The sequence below is a fragment of the Pangasianodon hypophthalmus genome, chromosome 7, assembly GCF_027358585.1.
Source record: "Pangasianodon hypophthalmus isolate fPanHyp1 chromosome 7, fPanHyp1.pri, whole genome shotgun sequence".
Classification (NCBI taxonomy): domain Eukaryota; kingdom Metazoa; phylum Chordata; class Actinopteri; order Siluriformes; family Pangasiidae; genus Pangasianodon; species Pangasianodon hypophthalmus.
Window position 1 is genome coordinate 28,748,443 of NC_069716.1, and position 18,277 is coordinate 28,766,719.

At 41.2% G+C, this 18,277-nt stretch overlaps 1 protein-coding gene across 4 annotated transcripts in view; it reads left to right on the top strand.

Moving 5' to 3' along the window:
- The first annotated feature begins 1,974 nt into the window (after positions 1-1,974).
- ntrk3a (neurotrophic tyrosine kinase, receptor, type 3a) overlaps positions 1,975-18,277 on the top strand; it is a 221,640-nt gene continuing 205,337 nt past the window's right edge. For all 4 annotated transcript variants that reach the window (XM_053235385.1, XM_053235386.1, XM_034305567.2 and 1 more), the window contains exon 1: positions 1,975-2,904. In XM_053235385.1, coding sequence (XP_053091360.1) covers positions 2,642-2,904 — 263 coding nt within the window. In that variant the 5' untranslated portion in view covers positions 1,975-2,641. The remainder of the gene's footprint in view (positions 2,905-18,277) is intronic.

The following is an 18,277-nucleotide window of genomic DNA, read 5'->3' on the forward strand; positions in this document are numbered from 1 at the left end:
TAAAGTCGATGAACTAAGGCTAATGTTTTATCGTCTCAGTGACTGTATATACGAGTGGACTTCGCGTCAGGAGTTTCTAACTGAAGGCGAAATGTCTCTGAGGCCCTCTAGTGGCTGGCTGCAGTACAGTCTTTAAACTCCGCCCATTCCCATGTCAGCGAAAATGAGAAAATGAGCCAAATTACGCTTTAAGTTACATCTCCACAAATTATTTTCAGGAATAGTGTTTTGACATTTTTACCTTGATATCTTCCCCAATATTTTTCCTTACGATGAATGCGTTTTAGAGGAGTTATTTGGTGATAAGTAAAAGGGCGTGGTTAATGAGGTGATTGACGGTTTTGAGCCTCATGAACGCGCACGCACTTTCCAACGTTCTACATTTTGATGTCTTAGTTAGCTAGCATTACTGATATTATAACTAGCAAACCAACATGAGTGAACAAAGTGATGGCACAAACCAGGGCAGCTAACACTAGCTACGTTTCATTATAATCTCCGACTGACTGTATGACCTTAGCTAACACATGTAGTATCTTGGTAAGGTTCGCCAGTCTCTCTCTCTCTTTTTTTTTTTCTCAAACGAACTCCGCTGACAGAACGAACGGCGCGTGAAAGAGCACTTCTCCACTCAGGTGTGTAATTCAGATTCAGTTATTTGCTCAAAAATAGGTTGAGTGTAAATGTTTTCTGCTGTTTTCCAGTGATATTCAGTCGGTACTTTACGTTAGCGACTTACATTACGCCGATTAACATGAAGAATTCGATCATTTCAGCTAGCTAGCAAATAGCAGCTCAGTCAGTCATGACTCAAAGCTCTAAAATCTTTTTAAAATCAAATGATATAATTACAGTTTAGCATTTTACATATAAATAAATAAATAATGCCTGACTTACCACTCTGAGCTAGCATTCGATACGCCATGTTCTTTCTTAAGTTCTTTCGAATGGATCAGATTTAGGCTTCAAACCTGGACAGTGGGAGTCAATGGCAACACGCTGTCCAGTCGTATATAAATATATATTTTACACACACACACACACACACACACACACACACACACACACACACACGTTTATTCCACATAACTGATCATTTAACAAGCGGTTTTCTAAAGCAGTGGTTCTCAGAGTGCGGTCTGTGAAGCAGAGCCAGAGGGTTCTGGGATTAATTTTTTACTTTGATACAGTGCTGAAAGTGGTTTTTTTTGTGTCGTTCTTCTTATAATTATTTCCTATTCAAAAAGGTTTCATGCAAACCGCAAGTGTGTACGTCTTCAGTGTGACTGTGAGCAGCTACGCCGCTGAAATTAGACTCTGGTGTTGTTTTGTTTTTATTTTGGTTTTTTTGTTGTTTTTTTTGTTGTTTTTTTTTTTGGCATCTTGGACCTGAATGTGTTCTGTCGGTGGAAACTGCAGGAATTTAAAGCAATGAGCAACAAGTCTAGCCACACACACACACAAAAAAACTACTGAAAATATTAACATGCACATTTAGATAATATTTGAAGATCTGGATTGTGTTGGAGTCGGTGCTTGAAATTCAGGTTGTTTTAGAGGAAAAATGTGAATCGCTGCTTTAAAGGATTTATTTTTACACAATCAACCTGTTGAGTCTTGCTGATAATCTGACATGATAACAGCACAAACACACACCATAAACACGTAAACACACAGCGTAAACACACAGCGTAAACACACAGCACAAACACACAGCACAAACACACAGCACGCATACTTGACGCAGGTTTTATTTAGTGTAATGCTGTAATGGCGGAAAAATAAAAGGCTGCAGGGGTTTTCATCTGAGCTCTGTGCTGTGCTGCAGGTGCGCCACTTTTAAATCTGCCCAGTAGGTGGGACTTGATGCTCAGATCATGGACCCTGTGTGTGTATGTGTGTGTGTGTGTTGTGTGTGTGTGTGTGTCTCAGTGTGTGTGTCTCTCTCTCTCTCTGTGTGTGTGTCTCAGTGTGTGTGTGTGTCTCTCTCTCTCTGTCTCTCTCTCTTTCTCTCTCTCTCTGTGTGTGTGTGTGTGTGTGTGTGTGTGTGTGTGTGTCTCTCTCTCTCTCTCTCTGTGTGTGTGTGTCTCTCTCTCTCTCTCTCTCTCTCTCTCTCTCTGAGTGTGTGTGTGTGTGCGCGCGCTATACCTACCCCTGTGCACGCACTGATAGGACTAAGTGGAGGCGCGCACGCGGCGCTCTGAAAGAGCATCTACGATGCAAACCGTGCAAAGGGAGGAGTACCAAACCGGAGAGGATATCGATTTTTCAGCCCATCCTACACTAACGGAGTAGTGTGTGTGTGTGTGTGTGTGTGTGTGTGTGTGGATATTGTTCCCCTTGTTTTCTCCTCTCTTGCTCTTTTTTTCTTTCGGAGAAGTGGAACACCGTCACCACCGCATCCGTGTTATTCCTGCATCCCATCGCGCGGACAGCGGGACCTCTCAGTGTGTGTGTGTATGTACGTGTGTGTGTGTGTGTGTGTGTGTGTATGCATGCATGTGAGTGTGTGCATGCGAGTGTGTGCTTGTGTGCGTGTGTATTTTCTCGCTTCTGAAAAGGAAAAGAGGAGGGAAAGAGAAGAAGACTAACACGGAGCCCCGGAGTGCATGCATGCAACAGCGTGGCGGAGGAACGCAGGATGGAGACGCGTCCGGTGCCGCCGCCGCTCCGCCGTCCCTGCTGGGGCTTTCTGCTCTTCCTCGCTGTGCTGCGGGTGTGTGTGAGCTCGCTGCTGGAGTGCCCACCGACCTGCAGCTGCTCCAGCACCGAGATTTACTGCAATAAATCGCACCAGGGCAGCTTTTTCCCTCTGCTCGCCCTGCACGAGACGGGCATGGACACGGGCAGCAACGGCACACACAGCACCAGCATCTCCGACCTCTTCCAGAACATCACCTCCATGTAAGTGCGCGGGATTTCTTCTTCAAATCTATTTAAAAAAAAAAAGAAAAGTGTCAGAAAGTGTGTGTGTGTGTGTGTGTGTGTCATGTTAATAAACTCGCTCCTGCATGGGCGGGTGAGCGCGCGCACACCACAGCGTGGGAGGCTGGTGCGCAATTTAACGCACGACTTTTTTTTTGGTTTTTTTGTGGATTTTCTTTTTGCATTTTTGTTAACAACGTAATTCATTCATAATCTAAAATACATATATAATATAAAATCTAATATATATGTATATATACATTCATGGTAGGAGCCTCTGTCTAGAAAAAAGCCAAAAGAAGCCAATCTTTTTTTCTTCCCAAGATTTCTATCAGATTTGTAGAGCATCATTTTTTTTTGTCTTCATCTTCTCAAAAGAAAAGAAAAGAAAAGAAAAGAAAAGAAAAAAGACGTGATTATTTATGATTTGGAAAACATCCTGATCTTCCTGACGCATAAGGGTCAGTCTTTATTCCCTTCAGGATTTCATCAGATAAAAATAAATAAATAAATAAAAAACCTAAAACAGGACAAGATCACGACATTTATTTTCTTAAATATACAAACACACTACTGTGGATATAATCGGTTCTCAGAGGAGCACACAGTTTCTTTTTTTTCTTGTTATTTTTTCCTCAGAGAGAGAAAGAGAGAGAGAGAGAGAGAGAGAGAGAGGAGTCTTTATTAGGGCTGATTTGTATTCAAGGCAGGAATCAAAGAATTTTTTCCTCAGAGTCAGTTCTAAGCAGAGTGTGCAGTGTGTACAGTGGAAGTGTGTTTGTATGTGTATAGCATGTACTGTATACAGTGTGTGTGTGTGTGTGTGTTCATATTAACAGCACATGATTTCCACCTCGGAAGTTTCAGCACATTTCCTGACCTGTGTCAGTGTGGCGTTGGATCACAGGCGTCGCTTTCCGAATAGTAGTTTAGTTTGAGTTTGGAATGAAAGAATAATCTGTACAAGTCGTTTTTCCTCCATTTGGTGAAACGGTCATGTGTTTTAATTTGATTGAAAAGAGAGACATCATCGTCATCGTCGTCATCGTCGTCGTCGTCGTCGTCGTCATTGCTGTCCCTGTCACTCGCTCTCATCGATTCTACACATTTGTTGAACTTTACAATACCAACACACCATTTTATAGCTTATGATCAACACGTATTGACTGATTTCACTCCTACAAATGATTTGATTTTATTCTCAGAGGTTTAGCTCTAAGAGAAATGAAGGTCCATTAAGGCCCGAGGCTTCCCGTAATCCTGCTGCGGTGTCACCGCTGACGTGTTTCTGATTAAAAATTAAAAATTTTAAAAATCATTTTCATGGTTTAGGGTTGGAATGGTGCGGTGACCCCACGGTACACTAATCATCCGACACGATATCAGCCATTGTGTTCCACCGGGATGATATTTAAACATCGGGATGCTCTTCTTCGGGTGAGGAGAGAGCTCCTACCCCGGTGGAGAAGGTGAAGGATCTTGGGATCTTATTCATGAGTGACAGGAGCTCAGGTTTTGGAAGAAGCTCTCCCAGAGTACTTAGCAGTCTGTCCACATCCTCACCTCAGTCCTGAGCTGCGCGTGAAAGAATAAGGTCATGAGTACGGCTGAGGGAAATGACGTTCCTCTCTTACTTACTCTCTGGAGTGGGATGAGAAGTGGACAGTTTGGAGGAGATCTGCTGATCTTCTGAATCGAGAGCTGGTCTGGAGATCTGTGAAGTGAAGCTGAGAGTACGCTACATTGCAAAAAAAAAGATCTTAGCCAGTAAAAGTATCTCAGATGTCGCCCAATTCAACTCAGTTGATATTTCAACAAATATATGATGGTTAAACTCTATTTCTAGATATTTTTTATTCATTTCAAGCTTGAAATTCTCTTATTCTCATCGCACAATTCGATTCAGTGACATCTTAGTGAATAAAAAGATCAAGAATAAAGTCACATTGCGCTACTATTTCCTGTTATTAGATCACAGTAAACCAAATATAAGCTGATTAAAAACCTATTTCTACAGATTTTTACTTGTTTTATTCTTTTGGCAGATAATTTTGCTAATTTCAAGTATTTATTTCTAGAAAGAAAGAAAACGTTCTGCTAAACAGAATAAGAACATTTAAAGCTTGATGTTAGTAAAATGTCTAGAGATAAGTTTAATAATCTAATGAATTTATTGTAGTCTTATAACAGGAAATAGAATAGATACATTTGTCTAGATTCGAGATATTTAAACTTGCTAAGATATTTTTTAGAGTGCAAATAGTTTTGCTTATTTCAAGCATTTATTTCTAGAAAGAAAACGCAATGATCTGTTAATAAAATAAGATCATTTTAAGCCTCAGATCAGTAAATACGGCTGGAAATGAATGTGGCTTAATGTTCTTATAATCTCATGATAACTTAGATAACTTTTCCTTTATTCAAGTTCTTTTCACTTGTTAAAATCTCTTTTTTATGCATGTTTTTGCTGCTGCTTCCCAATTTCTTTTTTTTTTTTCTTTTCATTTTTGTATGTTTGAGGTTTGTTTGTGTGTTTTTTGTGTCTGTCTCATCTTCAGCTTCATCATTTTAATGTTTTTGTTTCTTTTGTCGAGTTTCGGCCGCTAGTTGCTGGGTGTGAGCGTGAGCCGAGCGTCTGATACGGCATGATATCCATGTCATGATAAATAAATTATGTCACAGTATGCTTTTTTTGAGATACAATGGATATTGTATCTTTATTTTTATAAAATTTTATTTAAAAAAAAAGTTCAGCCTGGAAGGAGTTAAAGTGACGTTTTGTACAATACAATTGTAGAATAAAAAAAGAAATAAAGAAAATTCATTAGCAGTAAATGTTTTTTCTTTATTAATCAAAAAATAAAAATATATTTATTATTTTGTGATCAGTAATAAACAAATGTTATACTACTGTATTGCCAGCACTTTGTGAGCAAACCTGTATATCGTGATACATATCTTTTATCATAGAAATATCTTTAAGAATCGTGATATGATATTTTTTGTCACATGGCCCCGCCCCAGTGTCTCTCTGTCTGTCTTTCAGTGTGAGTTTGTTGCTGTTGTTCTGATCATTCTCGACCTCGGGTGTGAAAAAGGCGCTGTATGAATTAAACATCCTGTATCATCATCATCATCCTCATCATCATCATCATCGCACAGAGGTTGCTGATTATGCAAGCGTCATTAAGTCGCCTTTTTTTCACAAAAAAGGCTTCACAAGAAAAGGCTTCTAGGCAATACAGCCAACTTGTGTCCAAAGAGCTGGCTTGAAAAGCGAGATTCTTCAGTGTGCTGTTGATGTACCATGCAGAAACACAGATATCATTTCATTTACTGATATAAAAACGATCTCATGTTTCTTTTGATTGTCAGTCTGTGTTCTGTTGATCCACTTATCGGAATATCTGACGTTATATAATCATAATCTTTGTGTGATTTGTGTGTGTGTGTGTGTGTGTGTTTGGGTTTTGCTGATAGAGTGTGTTTATGTGAAAAAGAATGACCAGATCATATTGTGCTAAAAAAAAAAGGACCCACTAGAGAGATTAAATCTCACAGTTGAGTCGGCTTGGGAATGTCTGGGGTTCCTCCCTGGAGGATCGGGAATCTGTGGCTGGGGAAATTCCGGAGCGATCTTTTCACCCTAATGCCACCGCGACCCACACCAGGCAACGTGGAAAGAAAACCGAATGATATTAAACGCTGAAAAATGTCCCAAAATTATCTTTACAACTTGGAAAGTAAAGAAAAACTCACATAGAATTCCCAATCAAGAAAATTCAGACACACGGAAGCTAAAAGTTTTTTTTCAAGGTTAAAAATATTACAAACGTTCAATATGAGCACTACAAAGCTCTGGTACTCGGGTGAAAGATAACATGCTACTCAAGTGAAAGTCTTTAATTTACGTTTCTACTTGAGTTACAGTACAGAAATGCCTGCGTAAGTGTCAGAAGTAAAAGTACGGAGTTATTTCAGTTGATGATCAGGTGTTTGAGGGGCGTGTCCTTCTGCAACGCAGGATGAGAACAAACCTGTCAATCATGAAAACATGGATTTCAAATAAATGATCTTCTAATTCCAGTAAAAGTTTCATCATTCTGAGATAAACAGTTTTGTGAAGCATGATAGACTTCTTGTGACGAGAAAATATTCCTTGCTTATTTTTTTTTTGTCTTTACAGCGACATCCAAGGGCACACATTCCTGCGCAGAAGTACTATCAAACAAACAAACAAACAAAACAAACAAAACAGTACTCGTCTCTCATCTATCAACGCAGAGATGAAATGCTCGAAATTAGCTGCGATATGAACGTGAGAAAGAAGAGGGTTTGTCGGAACGATATGCGTTTCATCTCTGTGTTTATAGCTGAGTAATGCTGCACTCATGACCAAGTGGGAACTGGGAAGTTTCAGCATTCCCGGTAGGAAAGATCTGTTTGAACTCATAATTCCTGCTCGGAAAGTGGCGGCACTCATCGTGAAAAGTAAGAAGAAGAAAAAATAATAGTGTTTTGAGTTTCTGTTTGTGTTCGAAATCGCTGAATAATGAACTGAAACGTTCATTTGCTTTCTGAAAGATTTTTTTAACAACCTGCTTCTTCCTGTAATATTCAGCACTTCAAACTTCCGGCTAAAAATAAATTTAGTGCCAAACAAACAGCTCTTTAATTCCGGTTTTTGTAAACAGTGACAGAGTGTTTGTTTTTATTTCCGAATTCAGATGGCTGAGTTGGCGAGAAACGCTCGAATGTGGGAAGTAGAAGGCTCTGAGTTGAAAAATTCGGCGTTCCCATTTGTCATGAACGCAGCATAATGTTTTAAACTAAATAAAATAGCACGTTTGCGCAGGAATTAAAGTGCTTCAGTCTGAAAGTGTGTCACATTCGGATATTTCCGCCAGTTCAGAGCGATGAGAAAGTAACAGGGTGAAAGTAAGATGTAATGTAGTGCAGTCAAAGTGTAAAGTCCGGAAAAATGCAGAAATTCCGAATATCTGTGCGTAAAACATCCAGGCGATACTTGGAATGCTGCCCTGGACACCGTGACAGATCCAGCTGAGCAGATTCTAGCCTTCGGATCATGAGAAAGCATTATGGAATTTAGCGTTCCGATGATGAGTGTGTTTCTGGGTAAAAACGGGACACTCTCAGGATCTCCCACCTCCTGGGTGACTTTTTATATCAGATAAAAGATATAAAGATTATTTTTTTACACGCCATGTGCCCCGTCCAGTTATTCAGTCTGGGAAATTGCCGGAATGTTCCTGAAGTAAGATGATTTTAATATCATGTAGCACATTTTATTTTCTGCAGTTTTATATCTGTACAGTAAAGATAAATCTATAAATACAGACACTAAAGTGTCAGCTGTAATAATGTCTGTGCATCATGACGCTGATGTGTGGTCTCACGCTCGCACTGCAGCAGGTGTGTGATGATGAAATGAGATTGCACCTGTAGCTGAACAGTTCAGGCCACTAGAGGGGCACGTTGGCTTTTTTTTTTTTTTTTTTTTTTTACATAAATCATAATTACAGTAAACTCTGCATTGCGCAGGAGGTTCAGGAGGAAGTGAGGGAAGCCACGGGAAGTTCAGGAGGAAGTGATGGAAGCCTCGGGAAGTTCAGGAGGAAGTGATGGAAGCCTCGGGAAGTTCAGGAGGAAGTGATGGAAGCCTCAGGAGGTTCAGGAGGAAGTGAGGGAAGCCCTGGGAAGTTCAGGAGCAAGTGAGGGAAGCCTCAGGAAGTTCAGGAGGAAGTGAGGGAAGCCTCGGGAAGTTCAGGAGGAAGTGATGGAAGCCTCAGGAGGTTCAGGAGGAAGTGAGGGAAGCCTCAGGAAGTTCAGGAGCAAGTGAGGGAAGCCTCAGGAAGTTCAGGAGCAAGTGAGGGAAGCCATGGGAAGTTCAGGAGGAACTAAGGGAAGCCTCAGAAAGTTTAGGAGAAAGTGATGGAAGCCTCAGGAGGTTCAGGAGGAAGTGAGGGAAGCCTCTGAAGTTCAGGAGGAAGTGAGGGAAGCCATGGGAAGTTTAAGAGGAAGTGAGGGAAGCCCTGGGAAGTTTAAGAGGAAGTGAGGGAAGCCCTGGGAAGTTCAGGAGGAAGTAAGGGAAGCCTCAGGAAGTCCAGGAGGAAGTGTTGAAAACCTCAGGAAGTTCAGGAGGAAGTGAGGGAAGCCTCGGGAAGTTCAGGAGGAAGTGAGGGAAGCCCTGGGAAGTTCAGGAGGAAGTGCTGGAAGCCTCGGGAAGTCCAGGAGGAAGTGTTGAAAACCTCAGGAAGTTCAGGAGGAAGTGATGGAATCCCCAGGAGGTTCAGGAGAAAGTGATGGAAGCCTCAGGAAGTTCAGGAGCCAGTGAGGGAAGCCTCAGGAAGTTTAGGAGGAAGTGAGGGAAGCCACGGGACGTTTAGGAGGAAGTGAGGGAAGCCTCGGGAAGTTCAGGAGGAAGTGAAGGAAGCCTCAGAAAGTTCAGAAGGAAGTGAGGGAAGCCTCGGGAAGTTCAGGAGGAAGTGAGGGAAGCCTCGGGAAGTTTAGGAGGAAGTGAGGGAAGCCTCAGGAAGTTTAGGAGGAAGTGAGGGAAGCCTCAGGAAGTTCAGAAGGAAGTGATGGAAGCCTCAGGAAGTTCAGAAGGAAGTAAGAGAAGCCTCGGGAAGTTCAGGAGGAAGTGCTGGAAGCCTCGGGAAGTCCAGGAGGAAGTGTTGAAAACCTCAGGAAGTTCAGGAGGAAGTGATGGAAGCCCCAGGAGGTTCAGGAGAAAGTGATGGAAGCCTCAGGAAGTTCAGGAGCCAGTGAGGGAAGCCTCGGGAAGTTTAGGAGGAAGTGAGAGAAGTCTCGGGAAGTCCAGGATGAAGTGTTGAAAACCTCAGGAAGTTCAGGAGGAAGTAAAGGAAGCCTCAGAAAGTTCAGGAGGAAATGAGGGAAGCCTCAGGAAGTTTAGGAGGAAGTGAGGGAAGCCTCGGGAAGTTCAGGAGGAAGTGAAGGAAGCCTCAGAAAGTTCAGAAGGAAGTAAAGGAAGCCTCAGGAAGTTCAGGAGGAAGTAAGAGAAGCCTCGGGAAGTTCAGGAGGAAGTGCGGGAAGCCTTGGGAAGTGTCGAGACGTTGTTTAGGGTCTTCATTTCGGATTCTGTTCTGCAGAGAGACGGAAGGACACTTCCTTCATACACACATTTATCTCACAGGATACGGAGTAATTTATTCGTAAATCATTCACAGGAGAGAGTTTACACAAGAAATGTTGCATTGGTGAAAATCCAGTTCAATCTTTCCCACATTTCTGAGATAAATTTGCGTATAAGGAGACTCACAAATCGATCATCTGCAAATCGTAAGATAGAGTTCATACACGGATTACACTCGAGGTTAAATCTCTGCTTTATTTCACTTTATTTCACTTCAGGTTTGTCAAACTCGTCTTGTGTTTTATCGCTGCATTTTACAGGAAAGTGATTCAAAAAACAAATCAATAAATTAAGACAAAAAAGACTGGAACAAAAGTAATGGCACCCTATATAAGGAAGAGGAGTTGACGTGATTGTATTGATGCGCTGCAGTGGTTGAGCTGCGTTACTGGATGATTTAGCGCACGTCACGCTCAGGTGGAACTCTTTCACCATTTAGCCACTATTTTGTCATTTTTAGCTCTCTTGGCCTTTTATGGAGTTTTGTGGAGCAAGTGAGGGAAGCCATGGGAAGTTCAGGAGGAACTAAGGGAAGCCTCAGAAAGTTTAGGAGAAAGTGATGGAAGCCTCAGGAGGTTCAGGAGGAAGTGAGGGAAGCCTCTGAAGTTCAGGAGGAAGTGAGGGAAGCCATGGGAAGTTTAAGAGGAAGTGAGGGAAGCCCTGGGAAGTTTAAGAGGAAGTGAGGGAAGCCCTGGGAAGTTCAGGAGGAAGTAAGGGAAGCCTCAGGAAGTCCAGGAGGAAGTGTTGAAAACCTCAGGAAGTTCAGGAGGAAGTGAGGGAAGCCTCGGGAAGTTCAGGAGGAAGTGAGGGAAGCCCTGGGAAGTTCAGGAGGAAGTGCTGGAAGCCTCGGGAAGTCCAGGAGGAAGTGTTGAAAACCTCAGGAAGTTCAGGAGGAAGTGATGGAATCCCCAGGAGGTTCAGGAGAAAGTGATGGAAGCCTCAGGAAGTTCAGGAGCCAGTGAGGGAAGCCTCAGGAAGTTTAGGAGGAAGTGAGGGAAGCCACGGGACGTTTAGGAGGAAGTGAGGGAAGCCTCGGGAAGTTCAGGAGGAAGTGAAGGAAGCCTCAGAAAGTTCAGAAGGAAGTGAGGGAAGCCTCGGGAAGTTCAGGAGGAAGTGAGGGAAGCCTCGGGAAGTTTAGGAGGAAGTGAGGGAAGCCTCAGGAAGTTTAGGAGGAAGTGAGGGAAGCCTCAGGAAGTTCAGAAGGAAGTGATGGAAGCCTCAGGAAGTTCAGAAGGAAGTAAGAGAAGCCTCGGGAAGTTCAGGAGGAAGTGCTGGAAGCCTCGGGAAGTCCAGGAGGAAGTGTTGAAAACCTCAGGAAGTTCAGGAGGAAGTGATGGAAGCCCCAGGAGGTTCAGGAGAAAGTGATGGAAGCCTCAGGAAGTTCAGGAGCCAGTGAGGGAAGCCTCGGGAAGTTTAGGAGGAAGTGAGAGAAGTCTCGGGAAGTCCAGGATGAAGTGTTGAAAACCTCAGGAAGTTCAGGAGGAAGTAAAGGAAGCCTCAGAAAGTTCAGGAGGAAATGAGGGAAGCCTCAGGAAGTTTAGGAGGAAGTGAGGGAAGCCTCGGGAAGTTCAGGAGGAAGTGAAGGAAGCCTCAGAAAGTTCAGAAGGAAGTAAAGGAAGCCTCAGGAAGTTCAGGAGGAAGTAAGAGAAGCCTCGGGAAGTTCAGGAGGAAGTGCGGGAAGCCTTGGGAAGTGTCGAGACGTTGTTTAGGGTCTTCATTTCGGATTCTGTTCTGCAGAGAGACGGAAGGACACTTCCTTCATACACACATTTATCTCACAGGATACGGAGTAATTTATTCGTAAATCATTCACAGGAGAGAGTTTACACAAGAAATGTTGCATTGGTGAAAATCCAGTTCAATCTTTCCCACATTTCTGAGATAAATTTGCGTATAAGGAGACTCACAAATCGATCATCTGCAAATCGTAAGATAGAGTTCATACACGGATTACACTCGAGGTTAAATCTCTGCTTTATTTCACTTTATTTCACTTCAGGTTTGTCAAACTCGTCTTGTGTTTTATCGCTGCATTTTACAGGAAAGTGATTCAAAAAACAAATCAATAAATTAAGACAAAAAAGACTGGAACAAAAGTAATGGCACCCTATATAAGGAAGAGGAGTTGACGTGATTGTATTGATGCGCTGCAGTGGTTGAGCTGCGTTACTGGATGATTTAGCGCACGTCACGCTCAGGTGGAACTCTTTCACCATTTAGCCACTATTTTGTCATTTTTAGCTCTCTTGGCCTTTTATGGAGTTTTGTGGGCGTGGTTAAATGTAAATCAGCTGTGTTGGGAATTTATGGCTGATTTTCACTCTTTAGTAAAACATTTTGTCGTTTTTAGAGCTGCTGTTATAGAAAATACCTTCTGACCAATCAGAATCCAGAATTCAACAGCAGCCTAGTGACTCTTCTTCTCATCTATCTATCTATCTATCTATCTCTCTGATGTGGTATAATGGTGTGTTAGTGTTATTTTTATCAGAACACTCTCTGTATTGTGGATTTTTTTCTGCCGTTGTGGAATCTTTAGGTCTTGTACTTGCGAGTACATAACACTTTTCTGTCAGTTACTCTTAAACTGACACACATCTCTAACCTGTCGACAAGAAAACCTGCGCTTTTAGAGTTGAAGCACTGATCAAACATAATGAAACACTGTGAATGGTGCAGTTACACAGACAGAACTGCTTTTTATTTAAATCGTGGGTATACAGTAAATTAGCTTTGGCAGCAGCATGAGGACAAAACGTCTAGCAGAGCTTTGAAATAAGAAAATGTGTTCATTTTGTTTTTATGCTTTTTTTTTTACTCTGTGCCCTGATTCAGTATCAGACTGTATTCACTAATTGGACAATATTTTACTCTGACTGAAAACATTAAAGTGAGCAGGCCTGCAAAAATAAAACCAAACATTACTGATTCTCTTGTCTGTCTCCATTTTTAATCTCTCTATCTCTCTCACCCGCACAATCAAGCACACAACACACACCTCTAACCTCCGAGTGCAAAACAACGCTGAGTTTATGGAGCTCTATTCTTTAAAGTTACAGGATAGAAGAGTTCAGACGGCAAATGAAGATCCACGAAAGAACAATACATGGCTTCCAATGGAAACCAACATGTATATATAGAGCTGCAGAGCGGTCAGAGAGCCCATGCTGACCCTGTCCACCACCGAAAGCACCTACAATGGGCACGAGAGCATCAGAACTGGACCATGGAGCAATGGAAGAAGGTGGCCTGGTCTGATGAATCACATTTTCTTTTACATCATGTGGACGGCTGAGTGTGTGTGTGTGTGTCACTTACCTGGAGAAGAGATGGCACCACGATGCACTATGTGAAGAATGCAAGCCAGCGGAGGCAGTGTGATGCTCTGGGCAATGTTCTGCTGGGAAACCTCAGGTCCTGGCATTCATGTAGATGTTACTCTGACAGGAACCACCTACCTAAACACTGTTGCAGACCGAGTACAACCTTTCATAGCAACGGTATTCCCTAATGGCAGTGGCTTCTTTCAGCAGGATAAAGCTCCCTGTCACACTGCAGAAATTGTTCAGTAATGGTTTGAGGAACATGACAAAGAGTTCAAGGTGTTGACTTGGCCTCCAAATTCCCCAGATCTCAATCCGATCGAGAATCTGTGGGACGTACTGGACAAACAAATCAGATCCATGGAGGCTCCACCTCACAACTTACAGGACTTAAAGGATCTGCTGCTAACGTCTTGGTGCCAGAAACCACACACACCTTCAGAGGTCCTGTGGAGTCCATGACTCGAGAGGGGTCAGAGGTGTTTGGTGACACAAGAGGGACCTACACAATATTAGGCAGGCAGGTGGTTTTAATGTTATAAGGTTATAAATGTGTGTTTATATATATATACACACACATACACACTGTCCAATTCTGTATTCTGATTGGTCAGAAGGTGTTGATTAATTCTCTAAAACAGCAGCTCTGACAGTAGCGCAGTTAATATTAATGCGCTTGTTCTAATACGCTATCGTTTCTATAGCAACAGCTCATTCACAGGGACTTGTACAGCAAACGCTCCACTAATAATAAGCAGATTTTAAAAAAATCGTTGTTATGGTGAAGATTTCTGTAAGGAGAAATGTGTTTATGTAACATTTATGGAAGGAGTCTCCAGTGTCAGCACTTTGTAACAGTCAGAGGTAAAGCCATAACTTTAGGTTTTCCGACATCTTCTGTTGTCTTATTAACCTCAAGACAGAGAAATTAGAGAGACTGGTGAGGGAACGACTATTTAAACTAGCCGGTCAGTCAGGACAAAAGTAATGGCACCCTATAAAAGGAGGAGGAGTTAGTGTGAGTCTATGGTAGCTGAGGCGCTGCAGTGGCTGAGCTGCGTTACTGGAAGATAGGAGGCGCTTTTTCACCATTTTGTCGTTTGCAGCTCTGCTTGAGCTCTTTTGGGCGTGGCTAAATGTAAATGAGCTATGTTGGTAATTTGTGTCTGATTAGCATTTTTTAATGTGTGCAAATGAATATGAAGGCAAGCAAAACATTTATAAAGACATGGATCTGACAAGAATGATTAGTTTGCTGTGATCTCTGCAAACATTTACAGAAAAAAAAGATTGATTAATGAGGTCCATTATGAGGGAAAATTATTTATTATATTAAAATGTTCATTAAACAGCTGGAATGAATGAACAAACCTGATATCATTGGGAGAAAAAAAAAGTATATTCACAAGTGAAACAATGTCGTTTGGGAATTCTGTCAGATTTGGGATTTTAATGACTACAGACACCACAGATTATCACCACGTGTGTTTTAACTCAGCTTATTACATGCGAGAGGGAAAGAGAGAGAGAGAGAGATATTTCACTTTTAAAGATAAGATTAATTACTTTTTGTCCGCTTTTACGCTTCCATTATGATATCTGTCTTCTAAATGTATTTTTTCAGTCTAATTGATTACCTGGTGTAACCCATTTGTTCTTGAAAATCTCCATTAGGCTAATTGTTTTTATTTTCTATATGTGTGATGTATCGGTGTTAGCGATGCGCTTCTGCACTTTGCTAATGGGATTCCATGGTGCATGACTGGAATAAAGGACAGTGCAGCATTTTTCTGATCTCCAGCTCATTTATTATCCTTTGCTATTAGAATACAATAGCAAACCTTTGGTAGAAGAAGGTGACTGAGGAAAGAGAGACAGAAAAGCAGTTATCTATCACAATTTTTAACATTTTATTGCCTTTTTTAAGCTAGAATTTCTCAGATCGCACAGTCCATGAATTTGAAAGGCTTGAATTTTCCTGCACATGCCCCAAATTACTCAGGCATTATAAAAAGACAGGTAAAAACACATCAGGTCCTTTTTACTAAACCAGGAAGTAGGATTGAAACCTATGGAACAGATTTTGAAGGATATTTATTCTAGCAGCTTGGAGTGTTGGCTAAAGCAAGGACCAAACAGGAATGTACGAGTGGAAAAACACATCCTTGCTGTGGAAGAATTGTCACCAAACTAGATACACAGATACGTACGATACATACGAAACCGACACCTCGAGCCTTCGAAGAAAACTCCTCAAAAACCCTGAAAAGACAGCAGCTAATGAACAACATGCGGGTACGTTCTGTGCTGTGTAAAGGGAAATACCTCTCCACACCACAAGGGTGCAGCAAGCTTTAAATTACGCACTAACTTCAGACTAGCCTTGCTACCACTTTTATGCTATTTTGCTGCAAATACATTTTTATCTCTGTAGTCTAGCTATATTTTTATTTCCATAGTTAGCTACACTTTTCTCTGTAGCTAGCTATGAAAAAGAAATATAGCTAGATTACAGAGATAAAAATGGATCTAGCTACAGAGATAAGAATGTAGCTAGCTACAGAGATTAAAAAAAATTAGCTAGGTACAGAGATAAAAATGTAGCTAGCTAGAGAGAATAAGAAGTTAATTTCACTTTGAGAAGTCTTACGCACACACTGTTAGATGTATTTACGGAACGTTTTCGGAGTTTACGCTTTGCAGTTTCTTTTGCAGTAACGTGACAGTCTGCGTTTTTGTCTTATTTACTTCAAGAGAGAATAAAGAGAGGCTGATGAGGGAAGAACTGTTTATAGCTGCTATAACATAAGTGACAACAGGAAGTAACTTGTTTCCTGGAACATTAAATGTAACTATAAACAGACAAAAAGTAGGATGTGATGTTTTTTTTTAGAAAAAAACGTAACTGTTGCGAAATTTCTGAGGAATAAAACACCTGGGGTGGAAACAGTATCGCGGCCTCATCACACCAGCCGCTCGTTCATTATTTTCCTAAAACAGCACTTTTTATTTTCTTTTATTTCTTACATAATGCTGTTAGTGTTGCTTATTGAAAAAAAATTGTTTTTTACAGTATTTTTCGCTCACAATCAAAACAGAAATCCGTTTTGCTTTGTGGGTCTTTAGCACTTCCTGCATCAACAATGTCTCAATGTCTGTATAATTCTTTCTTTTCTTTCTTTCCTTTTTTTTTTTAAATAAAATGACACCAGATGTGATATTTCTGGACCTTTTCATTTATAATTTATTCCTCACCCACGCACAGATTAGCTCGGCAGATTTTATATATAATGTTGTGTGTGTGTGTGTAGCAGATTGTACATTACACTCATCCTGCTGATTTTATTTAAAAAAAAAAAACGCTTCTTCCTCTAAATTGTGTGTAATTCTTTACGTTCAGCATCCTCACATCCAGCAGCAGTGTTTTTCTTCTTTAGATAAACTTCCTGTTCTGTTCATTACTGATCCTCGATCGTGGGCATTTCTTTATTTTTTGTAAATGTAGTGTGAATGTAACACAATGTGTTTTCTGATTGAGGAAGAAATCTGTGATCGTAACTCTGAGTGACGTAAAGATTTATTTATTCGACTTTTTTTTTTTTAATCCAGTGTGAGAGTCTGTTGTGTTTCCTTACGGCCTACTCTAGCACTCGATTATCAGTCATGAGGAGCAGGGCTGGGCGATATAATAAAAACATTTAGGACTTTTCTCCAGTACATGATATGAATCACGATATTTATTTGCTAACAAACAGCAAAAACAGCAAAACAGTTGTGAAGCATTTTCTTTATATGCCTGAGCATCAGCCAGTATCTGACATACATCATCCGAAATATTTTTTTTCTTCAAAATTCCTAAACTTTAAAGCTTTTTCTGAGTTTCATGCATTGCTCGTTCCGTTTCCGAGTGAGAAAGTGATTCGACTCTGAATCGACTCAAGCGAAGTGAATCAAAGTGAGTCAAGTTGCAGTGTTTTTCTGTAGTTTTTTTTTTTTTTTTTTTTTTTGCAAGCTGCTAAACTGAGCCAAAGAACAGAGCTGTAGCACTGCAGAAACACCATTTTCTGGAGGTTTGGAGAAAATAAACTCTGGATGTGATTCACATAATGTTTTAAACTCGTTATTTATGTAATTACTGAATCATTTCTTTAGCGCAGACTCTGTGTTCTTCACGCTCGGGGGATTTTTCAGATTTCTTTAAAGTGTTTCATTGATTTCACTGGATTTCTGTGGAGTTTATGCTTCACTCATGAAAAGTGAAAGAGAAAAATAGAAACAAAGCGTAAACCAGGAGCAGTGTGATGCGTAAGCTCTAGTTTGTCAAACACCTCTGACGCGCGGCGTGGATCTGAAACGCTTTTTAAATTGGAAATGAATGATTTCTTGACTCAACCTTTACTCTGAAGCTTGTCCGTGGATTTGATCTCACGACCTTCTGGCTACGAGCAAAGACGCTAAAACCGCTGATCGCTCGCCTTGCCCCGCCCATCCCGTCCGCTGTGATATTAGCACAAATGTGTTTTAAAATCGCAGGTATCTCCATTTCAGAGCTTCATTTCCCACAAAACAGAATGGAAACTGGAATTGGAAGAAAAGAGAAACTTTGGACATTACTGACCAAGTCGGGGGAAAAAAAAGTCCATTAGAGTGAAGCACTTCATCCTGACTAAGACGTTAAAGCCTCTTTTAAATCCGTAGCATCTCTAAAAGCAATCAGGACGCCATGTTCCCCGCTGATGGATGGGAGAAACTGTGCGTCTTCAGATCTGCATTGAAGAGCCTTTTAATGAAAACTCAGACCCTGATGTTTGTTGTTGTGTTCTTTTTCTTTTTTCTTTTTTTTTGCCTGATTGCT